Source organism: Mobula hypostoma, chromosome 6 (genome assembly GCF_963921235.1).
Source record: "Mobula hypostoma chromosome 6, sMobHyp1.1, whole genome shotgun sequence".
In the NCBI taxonomy this organism is placed as follows: domain Eukaryota; kingdom Metazoa; phylum Chordata; class Chondrichthyes; order Myliobatiformes; family Myliobatidae; genus Mobula; species Mobula hypostoma.
In genome coordinates, this window is record NC_086102.1 from 175,049,997 (window position 1) to 175,066,301 (window position 16,305).

Here is a 16,305-nt window from a genome sequence, read left to right on the forward strand (position 1 = left end):
GAGAGCATGCCAAAGGCTGAATCAAACTGGAGAGTGATGTGCGCATTTCAGTATTCAGTCAGGATTTACAGATAAATTACTCCAGTAAAGACCAAACAATGCCAGCAATAATGTCTTATTTGGAAAGCAAATCACTGATAAAAATACAAAGCTGAAAAGGTTCCTACTTAATTCAGCTATCCAAGTTGCAGAATAATATTAATTTCATTTTTTAAATTTTGTTTTCATTTTAGAGACACACCTTGACAACAGACCCTTCCAGCTCAATAAGCTTATGCTGCTCAATTACACCCACGTGACCAGTTAACCAACCAGTAGGTCTTTGGAAAGTGTGAGGAATCTGGTGCACTCAGCGAAACTCACATGGTCACAGGTGAATGTACAAACTACCTACAGGCAGCAGTAGAATTGAACTAGGGTCACTGGCACTGTAGTAGCGTTATTCTAACTGCTACGCTACCATGAGATTGTTTGCCCATGTCATAAACAGAGAAAATGCTTCATTAATAAAGACTCAATTACCCAATACCTGGGAAGTTTGGTGTGGATGGCAGGTATTATTCTATGGAGGAGACAAAACAAATTGAATCAATACTTTCAGTAGCTGAGAAAGAGAAGTGATCTCATCGAAGTGCACAAAATTCTTAAGGCGGGGCAAGTGATGTCTCCTCTGCATGGGGTAGCTAGAACCTGGACTTCCAGTGTCAAAAGTACAGGTGTTTCTCATTCAGGACTATGATGAATTTTTTTTTTTTTTTTGCATAGATCATAGCCAATCCTTTCAAGTTCTCTTTACAATAGAATTGTAGATTCTCAACAGTTAAGTATATTCAAGAAAGAGATTTTAGATATTGAGAGCCAAAGGACACAAAGTTAATACAGGAAAATAGCATGGAGGTAAATTACCTTACTGACCGGCAGAGGAAGAACAAGGCCCAGTACCCTATCCTGTTCTTCTATACTGGAGTCTCTGGACTTCAATAAAATTCCAATCTCGTTTACAAAATACACCATCAAATGCAGCAGTTTACATTTCTATTAAAACAGGTTTTGCAGATCCCCATGTTGAAACAGTAAAATTATTAAATATATTCAACTCAGCAATGACAAAAATTACCAATTGAGCTTCAGAAAGGAAATACCACCAGAAATATTTGTTTAATGCATGTTGGTAGCCTTTCAAATGATATTTTATTATGCAGCTTGTCACTTCAAAGTCTAGGTGGTGAGTAAAGTTGCAAATTTTTTTTTAAATCATAGATGCATGATGTGGTAGAGATATGATTGCTTCATGCCCTGAGTAGTTTCCTACACTACGAGAATGATTGCATCTCCAAAATCACTTCATCAACTGCAGAATGCTTTGAAAGACCTAGAAAGCCATATGAACAGAAGTCTCATTTTAGATTGTCTTCTCATCCGAAGCTTCCAAATGGTTTGCTCAATTTTCTATCTCAGAAATACTTCTCTGAAAATGCCTCCACACATGCCTGAATCCAGATGAGCTACAGTCAGTAATTTTTTGAAAGTTTCTGATGATGTGACCAAAAGGGCCGATGAGGCTAGGGCAGTAGACTTGATTTATATAAATGCAAGTAAGGTCTTTGACAAGGTTCCACATGGTAGGCTGACCTAGAAGGTTGGATTGCATAGAATCAAAGGAATGCGGGCTAATTAAACATTTTGCTTGATGGCAGGAGGCAGAGTGTAATGGTGGAAGGAAGCCCTTGGTCTAGATGTCCGGTGATGATAGAGCTCAGGGGATGATGCTCCTGCTCATTGTTGTTTGTCATCAGCAACCACAATTTAAAAAAGGGTGTACAAGGCATAGTTAGTGAATTTGCAGCTGATAGTCATAGTCATACTTTAGTGATCCCAGGGGGAAACTGGTTTTCGTTACAGATGCACCATAAATAATAGATAGTAATAGAACCATAAATAGTTAAATAGTAACATGTAAATTATGCCAGTAGATTATGAAATAAATCCAGGACCAGTCTATCGGCACAGGGTGTCTGACCCTCCAAGGGAGGAGTTGTAAAGTTTGATGGCCACAGGCAGGAATGACTTCCTATGACACTTTGTGCTGCATCTTGGAGGAATGAGTCTCTGGCTGAATGTACTCCTGTGCCCACCCAGTTCATTATGTAGTGGATGGGAGACACTGTTCAAGATGGCATGCAACTTAGACAGCATCCTCTTTTCAGACACCGCCGTGAGAGAGTCCAGTTCCATCTCCAAAACATCACTGGCCTTACGAATAGGTTTGTTGATTCTGTTGGTGTCTGCTACCCTCAGCCTGCTGCCCCAGCACACAACAGCAAACATGATAACACTGGCCACCACAGACTCGTAGAACATCCTCAGCATCGTCCGGCAGATGTTAAAGGACTTCAGTCTCCTCAGGAAATAAAGACGGCTCTGACCCTTCTTGTAGACAGTCTCAGTGTTCTTTGACCAGTCCAGTTTATTGTCAATTTGTATCCCCAGGTATTTTTAATCCTCCACCATGTCCACACTGACCCCCTGGATGGAAACAGGGGTCACTGGTACCTTGGCTCTCCTCAGGTCTACCACCAGCTCCTTAGTCTTTTTCACATTAAGCTGCAGATAATTCTGCTCACACCATGTGACAAAGTTTCCTACAGTAGCCCTGTACTCAACCTCATCTCCCTTGCTGATGCATCCAACTATGGCAGAGTCATCAGAAAACTTCTAAAGATGACAAGACTCTGCGCAGTAGTTGATGCTAAAATAGGTGAAATAATGGACAATGAAAGTTATCAGAAATTACAGGGATAATCTTGATCAGTTGAGTAAATGAGCCAAGGGATAATAAATGGAGTTTAATTCAGGTACGTGTGACCTGTTGTATTTTGGAAAATCAGATCCGGGAAGATCTTTCACAGTTAACAGCAGAGTGCTAGGAAGTGTTGTAGAGTGGAGGTAGAGTATCGGTACATGTTCAGTGGAAGTGGAGTCACAGGTACACAGGGTGACGAAGGAAGCTTCTGGCCTTCTTATTCAAGGTAGAGAGTCTAGAAATTGAGAGCAGGTGGAGAGGTTGTACAGAATGTATTGCAGGAGCATTTATGTTCAGTTTCCATTATCCTGCTTTGAGAAAGATACAATAAACTGGAAAAAGTGCAAGAAAAATTGACAAGGACATTATCAGGACTTGAGGGACTGAGTTACAGAGAGAGCCTGGACAGGCGAGGATTTTATTGTTCAGAGAACAGGAGAATGGTAAGTGATCTTATGAAGGTGTGTAAAATTATTAGGGTCATAGAGTGAATGCAGTCAGTCTTTTTCTCAAGGGTTGGGAAATCAAGATCTAGGTGGCAATGGGTTTAAGGTGAGAGGAAAGGTTTAGCAGGAACGCGAGGGGTCACGCACACATACAGTGTGGTTTGAAAGGGGGTCAGCTCAATAAAAGGACAACAGCTACCAATTAACAGTTAAAAGAACTGGGCTTCATTAGACCACAAATCATACAACATATATTGAGTTTACTTCAGCCTCTAAGCTGGGGATTGCTGGTCTCCTCAGTGCCTGCCAACACGACTTCCTGGGTTGCTGACATTTGACCGCAGTGCACTTTAACCTGGACTTGGAATCCTGCACAGTCTCTTCATTTACTACCCTGACCTCCAACTCCCCCGCACCCCTGTCCCTAAACCGCAACTTCCCACATTACCCCAAAACCACCCCAATGAACTTAAAGAAAAATAGCCAAGTCTGAGCAATGGCATCAACAGATATCACAGCTTTGCACGATGTTGACTGGAGTTCAACTTCTCTTATTTAGAGTCCTTTGGAATTCTAGAACAGGTGCAAATAAACTTCACTGAAGAACACTAGATTAATCTTCAAAGCTTTTCACAACTATTAAATTAAAAATAATCAAACTATCAAAATAATAAGCATACTGATTGAGAAATCATAACCAGACAATAACTACTGAGAGCGATCTTGACATGCAATCTCAGAAATCAGAATAACTTGAATTCGAGATGCCACAAAATTAGGTGTAGAGGACAAGTGTACAAGGACAACATTTTACCTACCTGCATCCAAATTTGCCTGTCAAATATACAAAACAAGCTTACATACTTCAATCTGGGGAAAGAAATGGTCTGTGTATGTACGAGTACAACAATAAAGAGAACCAATGAAGTTGTCAATGGAAATATATCATTGCAATATTGATTCATTGCCAGAGAAATCTAGATTTCCGGTGTTTTTAAATAAAAGGCAGATGCATGGACAATTCCATTTCTCCTTGAATGGTTTTGCGATCCATCCATCTCTGAGAAACCAGTCAAGAGCCTGATGAAGGTCCTTGACTGCAGCCTAAAAGATGTGGTTGTCATCCAGAAGACCACCAAAGATTTAGTAGTCTAGTTTACCAGTGTGGACAAGTCAGGCTTACCTGACAAGTCCAAAGCCTGGATCTACCAGCATAGCATCCTCCCCCCGAATCCGCTAGCCAATGCTGATATACAAGGTAGTCATGTCAAAAGTTGAGATTCTTGAAAGATAGATCAGTGGCTACCTTTGAAGATGGTTGGGCCTCCCACGTGGCCTTAGCAGCATTGCTGTCTACAGGAAGAGGAATAAACTGCAGCTTCCCTTCAGCAGCCTGAATGAGAAGATTATGGTTTTCCATACAAGAGAATTGCTGCCATACAGGGACTCCAGCAATCCCAAAGTCTCGTCAGCAGGGACCGTGATTCAGACAGGCAGGAAACAGAAGGCCCAGGACACAGTGGAGATGACTGAGTTACATCTGAGGCACAGGGATGTCTGGTCAAGCAGAACTAGGCAGCTTCCCTTCAATCTGCATCAACAGAGTCCAGGGCAGAGACAGATGCAAACTGGTCCAGGAAGAGATGTGAGCCACTGTTGAGGAAGTACGTACCACCAGGATGGTAGGAATGGGGCAGCAGGGAGCTTGGACAGGGTGGAAGGGTGCACTGAAGCAAAGGATTTCATGGCTCAACATTTGGCAGGCAAAACCCCAGTACATCAAGTTCACAATCCAGGCTGTGTATGACATCCTGCCTAGTCCAGCGAATCTTTTTGCTTGGGGCAAAAGTGAGGCACCATCATGTCCCCTCTGCCCTGACAGAGGGATCCTGGAACACAGCCTCAGCTGCTGCCCAAAAGCTCTGGGAGAAGGCATCATGACCAGGTGCTGAAGGTTGTGGCAGAAAGCATCTCCTCAGACAATAACAACAGTAAGCATCTCCACCAACCCAGAAAGCCTTCGTCAAAGCTGGAGACCAACCACAGCCCAGATCATCAGAAGGCTTACTCACCAGTGTCTGACTGGCAACCAAAAGTCAATCTTGGCGAGCAATTAAAGTTCCCTGACTTCATCGTATCTTCAACTCTGAGGCCTGACATGGTCATTCAGGTGGTCACGGTAGAACTGACAGTTCCTCGGGAAGATCGACTGAGGAGGCATTTGAGCACAAGGTGGCCAAATACCAGGAGCTGGCAGAACAGTGTCAGGAACAGGGATTGGAGGGCACTTTATGAGCTTAAAGAGGTGGGGTATTGAGGTTTTGCTGGCTGCTTGCTCTGCAGAACCTACTTTCTCCTTGGCATTACAGAGGCAGCAAAGTGAAACATAGAAACATAGAAAATAGGTGCAGTAGGCCATTCGGCCCTTCAAGCCTGCACCGCCATTCAGTATGATCATGGCTGATCATCCAACTCAGAACCCTGTACCAGCCTTCCCTCCATACCCCGATCTCTTAAGCCACAAGGGCCATATCTAACTTCCTCTTAAATATAGCCAATGAACTGGCCTCAACTGTTTCCTGTGGCAGAGAATTCCACAGATTCACCACTCTCTGTGTGAAGAAGTTTTTACTAATCTCGGTCCTAAAAGGCTTCCCCTTTATCCTCAAACTGTGACCCCTCGTTCTGGATTTCCCCAACATCGGGAACAATCTTCCTGCATCTAGCCTGTCCAATCCCTTTGGGATTTTATATGTTTCAATAAGATCCCCCCTCAATCTTCTAAATTCCAACGAGTATAAACCTAGTTCATCTAGTCTTTCATCATATGAAAGTCCTACCATCCCAGGAATCAATCTGGTGAACCTTCTTTGTACTCCCTCTATGGCAAGGATGTCTTTCCTCAGATTCCTCAAGAGCCATTAGGATCATCACAGAGACTGTTGAGCAAGCCTCCAGGTGGCTATGGATCAATGTTGCTGAGACACAAGCTGGGACCTGATCAACCCTGGCTGGGTCACCCGGCAGAGGTTGTCTGATGTTGAAAGAGTCAACGACCCACAGATTACTTCACTGATGTTGTGTTCCAGCGCCACCCAGGATGTATCTCAGCATTACTGTGCAAGGGTGACTCCTCTCTGACCCTTTATTAGGGAGAGAAAGAGCTTTGATATGTCAAATTGTCAGGTGAATGATCAGTTTTTGTTGTCTGCAAATCATGGTCTTGAATGTTTTGCTATTGCTTGGTGGGAGAGGGGTGCTGATGTTTTTTTTTGCTGAAGTTAGTAGGGGGAGGGGGAGGGTCATTGCTGCTGCTTGTGGGTGTGGGGGGGCTTTGGGGATTTAATGTTTTTATTTTCACTGATTCTTTGGAGCACTTCTATTTTCATGGATGTCTGTGGAGAACAAGAATTTCAGGCTGTATATTATATACACACTCGCTGATATTAACTGGAACTATTGAAACTACTGTCTGTCTCAGGGCTGGGTGTCTACACCCACGCCAACCCCTGACCCTGTTGCTTCTTCTCTGCCACCCGTCCCACACCCATCTCATAGCAGTTCTCCCTTTCCGTTCACAACATCCTTCACTCCCACCAAATTTACAAACTGGCTCTCTGCTCCACACTCCAAATACAGTACTGTGTAAAGTGTGAGGCACGCAAGCTATATACAAGGGATGATTGGTAAGTTCATGGCCTAAGGTAGAAGGAGTCAATTTTAGAAAACCTAGCACAGTTATTTTTCCTACATTTACACACTTAGTCCAGCAGTCTTGGAGCATACAGATCCCTTCTTTGTAGAAGTCGGCGTCTTGGACCTCCAGAAGTGGTGATTGATAAGTTTGTGGTCTACGGTAGAAGGAGATGAGTTACTAACTTCTAACTTCCTGCATTTTCACTCAGAGTTGAACTGCACATGCATGTAACAAGAGCTGTATCACTCATCTCCTTCTACCTAAGGCTACGGACTTACCAATCACCCCTGCTGTGGACCACTTGGAGGTCCAAGATGCTCTCGTTACATACCCATGCAGTTCAACTCTTCCAGTGATAATGCAGAAAGTTTGAAGTTAATAACTTATCTCTTTCTACCTTAGGCCACGAACTTATCAATCACCCCTTTTATATGTGCCCAAGCCTTTTGTACAGTACTACATCTTGCCCTCTAGTTGGATTTGAGAAATTGTTGATTTCATAAGCATTACAAAGATGAAAGCCCCTCCCTTAAATGTAAACACATAATCATTGCTACCAATTGATCCCTCTCTCCCTTTAGCCAGCTTGTGCATAATACCCCAAGTTAAAGTTTTCTTAAACCACCTGTGGCTAAAAAATATTATCCACATTTTCCACCTGTGGACTTTTATAGTTCCCATGCTCTGCTCACCAGACTTTTATCCACTGTAAAGATCACTTTATCCATTTCACTGCTGTCCAGATGTTATTACCTACCAAGTTCTTCCCATGTGTTTCCAGACTCTGAGTTACATTCGCCACTGCCTCCACAATCATTTTGTTTTGTGAAATTTCTTCAAGGACACAGTCTTCCACATCCACAACCTAGTGTTCCTCCCTCAGATTCAGTTAAATTATCATTTGAAGTTCCCCTTTAAGTGTTCTAATAAAAATAGTTAATTGTCAAAAAGGTGACAATGCAAGTGCACATCTGTAAAGAATGTCAGATATAAGTAGCTTGATCAAATTCAAGTTTAATTCAAGGTCAAATTCAAATCTAATTGTCATTCAACCCTACACAGCTAAATGAACAGCGTACCTCCAGGACTAAAGTGCAAAAAAAAGTACCCATCAGTGACACACAGCATAAAGCACAAACAATTGCTTCAGCTGAAAAAGCAGTCACAAAAAAATAATATAACCCAAGTTCCTGAGTGGCATGGCCTGTAGATTGATGGGGCATGGAATGCTATCCTGAAGCCACGTTTCTGGAAGAACAAGCACGTAGCAGTATCTCATCATGCACTAGTGCAGCCAAAGACAGATGCAATCCAGCTTGTGTTCCACTGAGCGAACACTGGAGGGCAGCAGTGACAACAGCAACAACAGCAGCCAGCCAGCCAGCCCCCAACCCAGCACAGGCTTCAGTACAGCCACTAGGGCTACACCTCTGTTCTCTCCCTTACCGGCTTCAGCATCGCCTCCGTCAAGCAGCTGCAACAGGTGACACAGTGGCATGAGGGCCTGGTCCACACAACAACAACATTCCCACACGGTCAATCTTACCAATAAACCAGTGAAGCACGGTTGCCATATTCTACATTACCCATGTCCAACAAGCACCTTATGATCAGAAGAAAAATATCCAAGACAATCATTTGCACTGTTTGTTGAACTGCACATCGCCTCTGATGCCCTCTTTCCCGAATGCTGTTGCAGGTGACGACACAGTACACAACAAGACCAGCTCCGCCACTGTCCAGCAATTCATTGGTGGGATAGACCTGCAGTACTTGATATCCAGCAGCATCTTGTGATTGTAAATAAAAAGAGATAAAGGACGAACAATCACACCATTGGTTGGACCCGGAGAGACCGCTGCAACCGAGTATGCCGCCATCTTACCAGAAGATTGATGCAACTGCTGAGACTCAGAGGCAACAAGCATTTAGGACTCAGGTATAGTCGCATGGCTTGGATCTGAGATTTATTAATTAGGTAATGTTAGATTTATTATTTGTCACATGCACATGGAAACCTACAAGCTGTTTGCGTTGTGACAAAAGAACCAGTTATCAGAAGATTGATACCGATAAGAGGACAATGGGGGAACATGCAAGGTGCTAATAAGAGAGAGACGAGAGAGATTACCGAAAGGAGACACAGTTCCGAGTATTGTCAGAGACCGGTGGCTTTGAACCCTGAACTGTTTGAAGTCTGATGGACAGGCGATACCCCAGCAGGGCGATAAAAAGGGACAGGTTCGCTAAGGCAACAGACATACGACACCACGAGGTAACGAGACCCTGGAAGCGGTGTGCCACCCCCCCCCCCCACAAGTTGGTGGGAGTTTTTGGAGGTCTGGTCGCGGGACCAGCCATAGACGCACAGGGTGGAAAGATATGGTCGGGCGGGAACCTGGTGTGTGTGTCTGCCCTTGCCTGGGTGCCGGGTTCACCGCAGAAGAACAATCGTATCTGGAATGGAGGGGTCACAGTCGGTGACCTCAGAAGTCATTACAAGGGGCTCGCCCGAAAGCTAACTGCGAGGAATATCGAAGGTCTGTTTGGAATCCGATTTGCATATTCATTCATTCTTCCTCTCTTCTCCCTGCCCAACGGCACAACAGCGATTACTGCGAACTGAACTAAATTGAACTGAACTTTGCGTCACTTGAAACTGATCATTTATCCCTAGACTGCGATAGAGCTTGATTGATCCTATTATCCTAGTTCTGTGTAAATGTGTGTTTTATCATTGCTAAACTGTTGCATTTATATCCTATTGATTAGAGTACTGTGTTGCCTATTTCTTTAATAAAACTTTCTTAGTTCCAGTAATCCAGACTCCAACTGAGTGGTCCATTTCTGCTGGTTTGGCAACCCAGTTACTGGGTACGTAACATAAGTGGGGGCTCGTCCGGGATTTTGAACGCTAAATTTGGGACAGGGTAAATTGATTGGGTTAAAATTCCCGAAAGAAGGAAAAGGCAAACAGCAGAAATGGAGATTGAGGAATTTCTAAAGGCGCCGACCTTGGAGGCATTAGAGGATGCCAGGAAAGCGGAATTGGCAGCTGTGGCCAAACGGTTGAATCTTGTTAAGGGGAAGTCAACAATGAGGAGAGAGGAGATACACAGAGCTATCGTAGAGCACTATGTATCTAAAGGTGTGTTTCCCCAAGGGGAGCTGGAGGTGATATCTATTGGAACACCTGGAGGAGACGCATTACAGGTGCAGCTTGAAAAACTGAGACTCGAGCACGAGTTCCAGGTAAGACAGCTAGAACACGAAGAGAAACAGTTAGAACCGTAAGAAAGAGAGAGGCAATGGGAGCGAGAAGAGAAAGAAAGGGAGTTGGAGCGAGAAGAGAGGCAGTTGGAGCGAGAAGAGAAACAGAGGGAAAGGGAATTCGAGCTGGAGAGGTTAAAGATAAGGGCAGAGCAGGGGCCCATGCCGAACCAAGGTGGAGGGTTCCGGGCGACCCAGGAGGTTAGGCTGGTTCCCCCATTTGACGATACCGATGTGGATCGGTACTTTCTCCATTTCGAAAAAGTTGCTGCAAATCAGGACTGGCTGAGGGATAAGTGGGCTGTTTTGCTTCAGAAAGGAACTTAAAGGAAAAGGCCAACAAGCTTACTCGGCTTTGTCCGCGGAAGATGCCCAGAGGTATGAGGTGGTGAAAGAGGCCATCCTCAGGATTTATGAGTTGGTCCCGGAGGCATACCGGCAGAGGTTCCGGAATGCGAGGAAGCAGCGGGACCACACGAATTTAGAGTTTGCCCGTGAGATGCAGACATATTGTGAGCGTTGGTGCGCCTCGAAGGGGGTAGATGGGGATTATGACAGACTGCTACAGCTGATCCTGATTAAGGTTGTGTCCCTGATGGTATGAGACCCTACCTCGATGAGAAAGAGGCAGACACTTTAGCCGCAACTGCTAAGTTAGCGGATGAGTACGCGTTGACACATAAAATGAAGTTTGCCCCGAGTAAAGGCTACCAGAAGGGTAGTCGGGACGGCGGGGAGAGTCCGCCAGAAAAGCCAGAAAGTAAGCTGGGGACTAGTGAAAAGGATAAGGTAGACCGGGAGCAGTCTGGTAGGAAGTCTCCTGGGGCCGTATGCTATAATTGTGGGAAAGCCGGTCACTTTGCATCCAGGTGCTTTGCCCCAAAGGAGACGGGAAAAGGCAAAACGGCGGTTCCGACTGGCTGTATTGAGTTGGTAAACAAACCGCTGGGGAAGGAGAGGTCTGATGAAGTTCAGGAAGGGCGCAAGAGGTTTATCTCGGTCGGATTGGTGTCGGTGAAGGAGAGGTTAAACCCAGTTCCAGTACGGATCTGGAGAGACACTGGAGCATGTCAGTCATTAATATTAAAGAGTGTGTTAGAGTTTAGTTCAGAGACCCAGACTGGGGAAGTCAGGGTCAAAGGCATTGGGCAAGGGACTGAAGCAGTGCCTTTGCACCAGATACACCTACAAAGCGACTTGGGTCTCTGGACCGGTCAGGATAGGGGTAGGCTCGAACTACCGATGAAAGGCGTGGAGATCTTGCTCGGTAATGACCTCGCCGGTGGGGAAGTGTATTCAGCAGGTCAGGTCAGCCTGCCAGCATTGAGGGCCCGCCCATGGACTCACAGGTTCATCCCGGTTGCGCAGTGACTCAGCGTATGTCCAGAAAGGCTGCCGAAGTAAATTTAGCTGAGACGTTTCTACCAACCTTGTACCAGGGCGAGGTAGAAAGTGAAAAGAAGGCGCGTAGTGAAACAGGAGGAAGTGAAGGAGTTGAGGCTGACTTAGCATTAGCAAGGAAGGACTCTGTACAGACACAGGAGCGAGATGAGGAGCTGATGGTTTCGGCGGAGACAGCTCTCTCTGAAGCAGAATTAAAAAGGGAGCCAGTAGGCTATTGTGTGGAGGAGGGAGTGCTGAGGGAGAAAGGGAGACCAAGTACCGTGCCCGCAGATGAGGAATGGGGAATGGTACCACAAATTTATGGGGATGAGATTCTTAACCTGGCCCACAAGATACCCCTCGGTGGACATTTTGGGGGGAGGGAAACAGTCAGCGGAATCATGAAAGAGTCTTACTGGCCGCACAGGAGGAAGGATGTTATTGACTATTGCAGACGTGAGTTAACACCGTTAGAGGCTATTAACATGTTAAAAGCCCACCACAATCAGAAAACAGATCTAGCTGTGATATCATGAAAATTAATGAGGCTAGGGTGCCACCTGATAAGGGGAAAACCCATTTTGAAAAGTGTAGTGCTGACCAGATGGGAGAACCCTATTGTGTTGACCGACTTTGCTGATGAGTTCTCTCCCTTAACCCCCAAACAAAGGGGGCCATTGATAAAGCTAATTAACCGGCACGCAGATGTATGTCCCGATGTCCCGAGGCGATGCAGAGGTACGGTGCATGATGTTGTGGTCACCTCAGACCAGCCTAGTGAGCAACACCCTATAGAATGATTAATTCAGTGACAAACGGGCTAAAGAGCACAGAAGTGTATATTGGCGATATAGTGGTCTGGAGTGACACGTGGGAGGAGCACATTATGGCAGTAGAGGAGCTGTTTACATGGCTGTCTGAAGCCAGCCTGACAGTGAACCTCGCAAAAAGTGAGTTTAGCCGCGCGAAGGTCACTTATCTGGGATTTCTGGTAGGACAGGGGCAGCTGGCTCCGATGCAAGCTAAGGTGTGGGCTATCTCTGAAGTCCCCACCCCGACAGACAAGAGAGCCCTGAGAAGGTTCTTAGAGATGGTGGGGTACTATCGAAAGTTTTGCAGAGAGAAAAAAAAACAACTTTGCGGATAGTACCCACCCTCTTACTAAGCCCTTGCCAAAGAATGCTAAGTTGGTATGGGACAACCCTTGTTATCTGCGTCCGGGGCAAAAACCACTGAGAAGTTACACTGATCACAAATCATTAGTGTTTTCAGCCACTATGAAGTTTGCTAAGTTGGAGCCTGGTCTTAGAGGATTATTACAATAACACATATAAAAGGAACGGAAAATGTGATTGCTGACTGTCTGTCAGGCGTTGACAACTTAAAATTCTCTGTATTAGCCAAATAGCTGATGAACATGTATATTTGTGTGTATCTAAGAATGTATTCCTGCCTATAATTTTTACCCCGGTAAAATTCCTTTGAAGGGTAGGGATGTGACAAAAGAACCAGTTATCAGAAGATTGATGCCGATAAGAGGACAATGGGGGAACATGCAAGGTGCTAATAAGAGAGAGACGAGAGAGATTACTGAAAGGAGACACGGTTCCGAGTATTGTCAGAGACCGGTGGCTTTGAACCCTGAACTGTTTGAAGTCTGATGGACAGGGGATACCCCAAGCAGGGGGATAAAAAGGGACAGGTTCGCTAAGGACACCACGAGGTAACAAGACCCTGGAAGCGGTGTGCCCTCCCCCCCACAAGTTGGTGGGAGTTTTTGGAGGTCTGGTCGCGGGACCAGCCATAGACGCACAGGGTGGAAAGATACGGTCGGGCAGGAACCTGGTGTGTGTGTCCGCCCTCACCTGGGTGCCAGGTTCACCGCAGAAGAACGATCATATCTGGAACGGAGGGCTCACAGTCGGTGACCTCAGAAGTCATTACAAAGGGCTCGCCCGAAAGCTAACTGCGAGGAATATCGAAGGTCTGTTTGGAATCCGATTTGCATATTCATTCGTTCTCTCTCTCTCCTCCCCGCCCAACGGCACAACAGCAATTACTGCAAACTGAACTGAACTAAATTGAACTGAACTTTGCGTCACTTGAAACTGATCATTTACCCCTAGACTGCGATAGAGCTTGATTGATCCTATTATCCTAGTTCTGTGTAAATGTGTGTTTTATCATTGCTAAACTGTTGCATTTATATCCTTTTGATTAGAGTACTGTGTTGCCTATTTCTTGAATAAAACTTTCTTAGTTCCAGTAATCCAGACTCCAACTGAGTGGTCCATTTCTGCTGGTTTGGCAACTCAGTTACAGGGTACGTAACAGCGTCAAACACGATCAGAGAGGGTTGTGCGGAGCAGCCTGCAAGAGTCACCGCACTCTGCTGCCAACACAGCTTGCCCACAGCTCACTAACCCTCACCGTGCTTCTTTGGTATGTGGGAAGAAACCAGACCACCCAGAGAAAAGCCACAAGGTCACGAGAAGAACATACAAACTCCTTACAAGCAGTGGCTGCAATTGTATCCAGAATGGTGATCACTGGCATTATACAGTGTTGCACTAACTGTTACAGTACTGTGTCAGCCTAGGCATTTGCTCACTACCATAGCACAGACACAAGTATGGAAACAGAAAATGATCCACAGAACTAATAGGAATAACTTCTCTGAGCATCATTCCTCTGCAGTAGTGACCAACAGCCAGACAATGGATGAAGTTTAACTCTAACCATATCTAACAGAACCTATAGTGGTTGTCTATACAAGGCAAACTGATAAAAAGAATAGAGTGAAGAACATTCTGCTCTCACTTAAAACTTTTAATTTCCAGCTACTCTGCTAAGCATCATAATACAAAATAATATTACCGCCATTTTTGGATGTAAATAGAGTTTAATTAATATAATTATAGCTTAAAAACAAAATAAGGCAGACAAGACTACAGTCACAGAGCAGGATTGGCCAAATTGAACATTAGTCCAGAGGATAGCAAACATGGATATATATGAACATAATATGCAATTTAAAAAAATAATGGTATTCCACGTTTTGCTAATGTAAGCTGTTGAAACTTGGAGAAATAATAAATCATGTTAACTTGGCATAGTCTGCAAATAGCACAGAAATACATCTTTTAAGGCCAGTTAATTTAAGACAATGCACTTGAGCTGCAACTATACCTTGCAGATATACATCCCTGGCACAGCTGAGTGCAGATTAGGAATTGGCGCATTGGAACACAAGTAAATGACAACAAGTAGGAACTAAGTTTTTTGAATATGCAGCAAGGTTCCATAAAATGTTTTACCTTTTGATGGCAGTTGAGCTGTGATGTTCATGTTACACAAATAGCCCTGGCAACACACAACTGTTTGATCTACTGATGGTGGAGTTTTGCACGTCAGCTTACTCTGCTCATAGACTTCGAAGCAACCTTTTTGATAAACAGGGTACCCATCATTTATGCTCAGTGAAGCAAAGCACTGCTGTCCAACGCACTGGTCTTCTCCTCCGCAGGACATCCCTTCACACACACATTTATAGTGACTGGTCTTCAGCTTCGACTTCTTATCTACAAAACAAAAGTTGACAAGTTGAGCTAACAGCAGATTTCAAACCTGTGGTCAAGTAAGACTGCAGCAGAATTTACAGGTACTGTAATCCAAGAATAGAAATGCAAGATTTATGGAAAGTAAATTTTCCCCACTCGGTGTTTGCTTGTTTCACTAGAACGCCAAAGAACCACATTATAAAAAATTAAGTGCTAGTAGGCTTTACACTTTGGGTGAAAATAACATAGAATTAGCACATTAACCCACTTCTAGATATCTTTAACTATCTATCAAGGTATGTTTTAACACCTTTAAATGAATTCAAAAAAATGACTCATTCTTAATGGATTTTAATTTTATTTTATTTATTGAGATACAGCTTGGAAAAGGCCCTTCTGGCTCTTCGAGCTGGGCCACCCAGCAATCCCCTGATTTAACCATGGGACAATTTACAATGACCAATTAACCTACTAACTTGTAGGTCTTTAGACTGTGAGTGGAAACCCATGTGGTCACAGGGTGAACGTACAAACTCCTTACAGGCAGAAGGAGGAATTGAACCCCGGATGCAGAAACCATAAAGCATTGTGCCAACCACTATAGTACCATGCCATCCTTTTGACCAACTTTTCATGCTGCAACTTTGTTTAAGAGTGAAACAGAAGATCAGCTAACTAGTTTCAGTGTTTAACACCCGGAGGTCAGATATATTGTAGCTGAAATAAAGCTTTCTTCAGTCTGACGGATACACTGCCTTTGTCCCAAGCTCAATGCCCATCCCATTGCATTTGTACAATTCTAATTATCTGGGAATGCTGTAGCAACATATACATTACCTACAAGATGATAGATAGTTATTCAAGCTGCACATCCAGAGATTTGAAAACAAAAAATTTTGTCAGGTTCTGCAGAGTGGCATTAGGGAAAGAAATATTTAAATTAGCAACACCCATAAAAGTTGCTGGTGAACGCAGCAGGCCAGGCAGCATCTCTAGGAAGAGGTGCAGTCGACGTTTCAGGCTGAGACCCTTCGTCAGGACTAACTGAAGGAAGAGTGAGTAAGGGATTTGAAAGTGGGAGGGGGAGGGGGAGATCCAAAATGATAGGAGAAGACAGGAGGGGGAAGGATGGAGCCAAGAGCTGGA

General features: G+C 44.5%; 1 protein-coding gene across 1 annotated transcript in view; it reads right to left on the reverse strand.

The window, feature by feature from the left end:
• Positions 1 to 16,305, reverse strand: part of LOC134348621 (activin receptor type-1-like) — a 111,313-nt gene that overhangs the window by 55,911 nt on the left and 39,097 nt on the right. Inside the window, exon 3 of the mRNA XM_063052286.1 lies at positions 14,917 to 15,180. Within this exon, the coding sequence (XP_062908356.1) occupies positions 14,917 to 15,180 (264 nt within the window). The remainder of the gene's footprint in view (positions 1 to 14,916; positions 15,181 to 16,305) is intronic.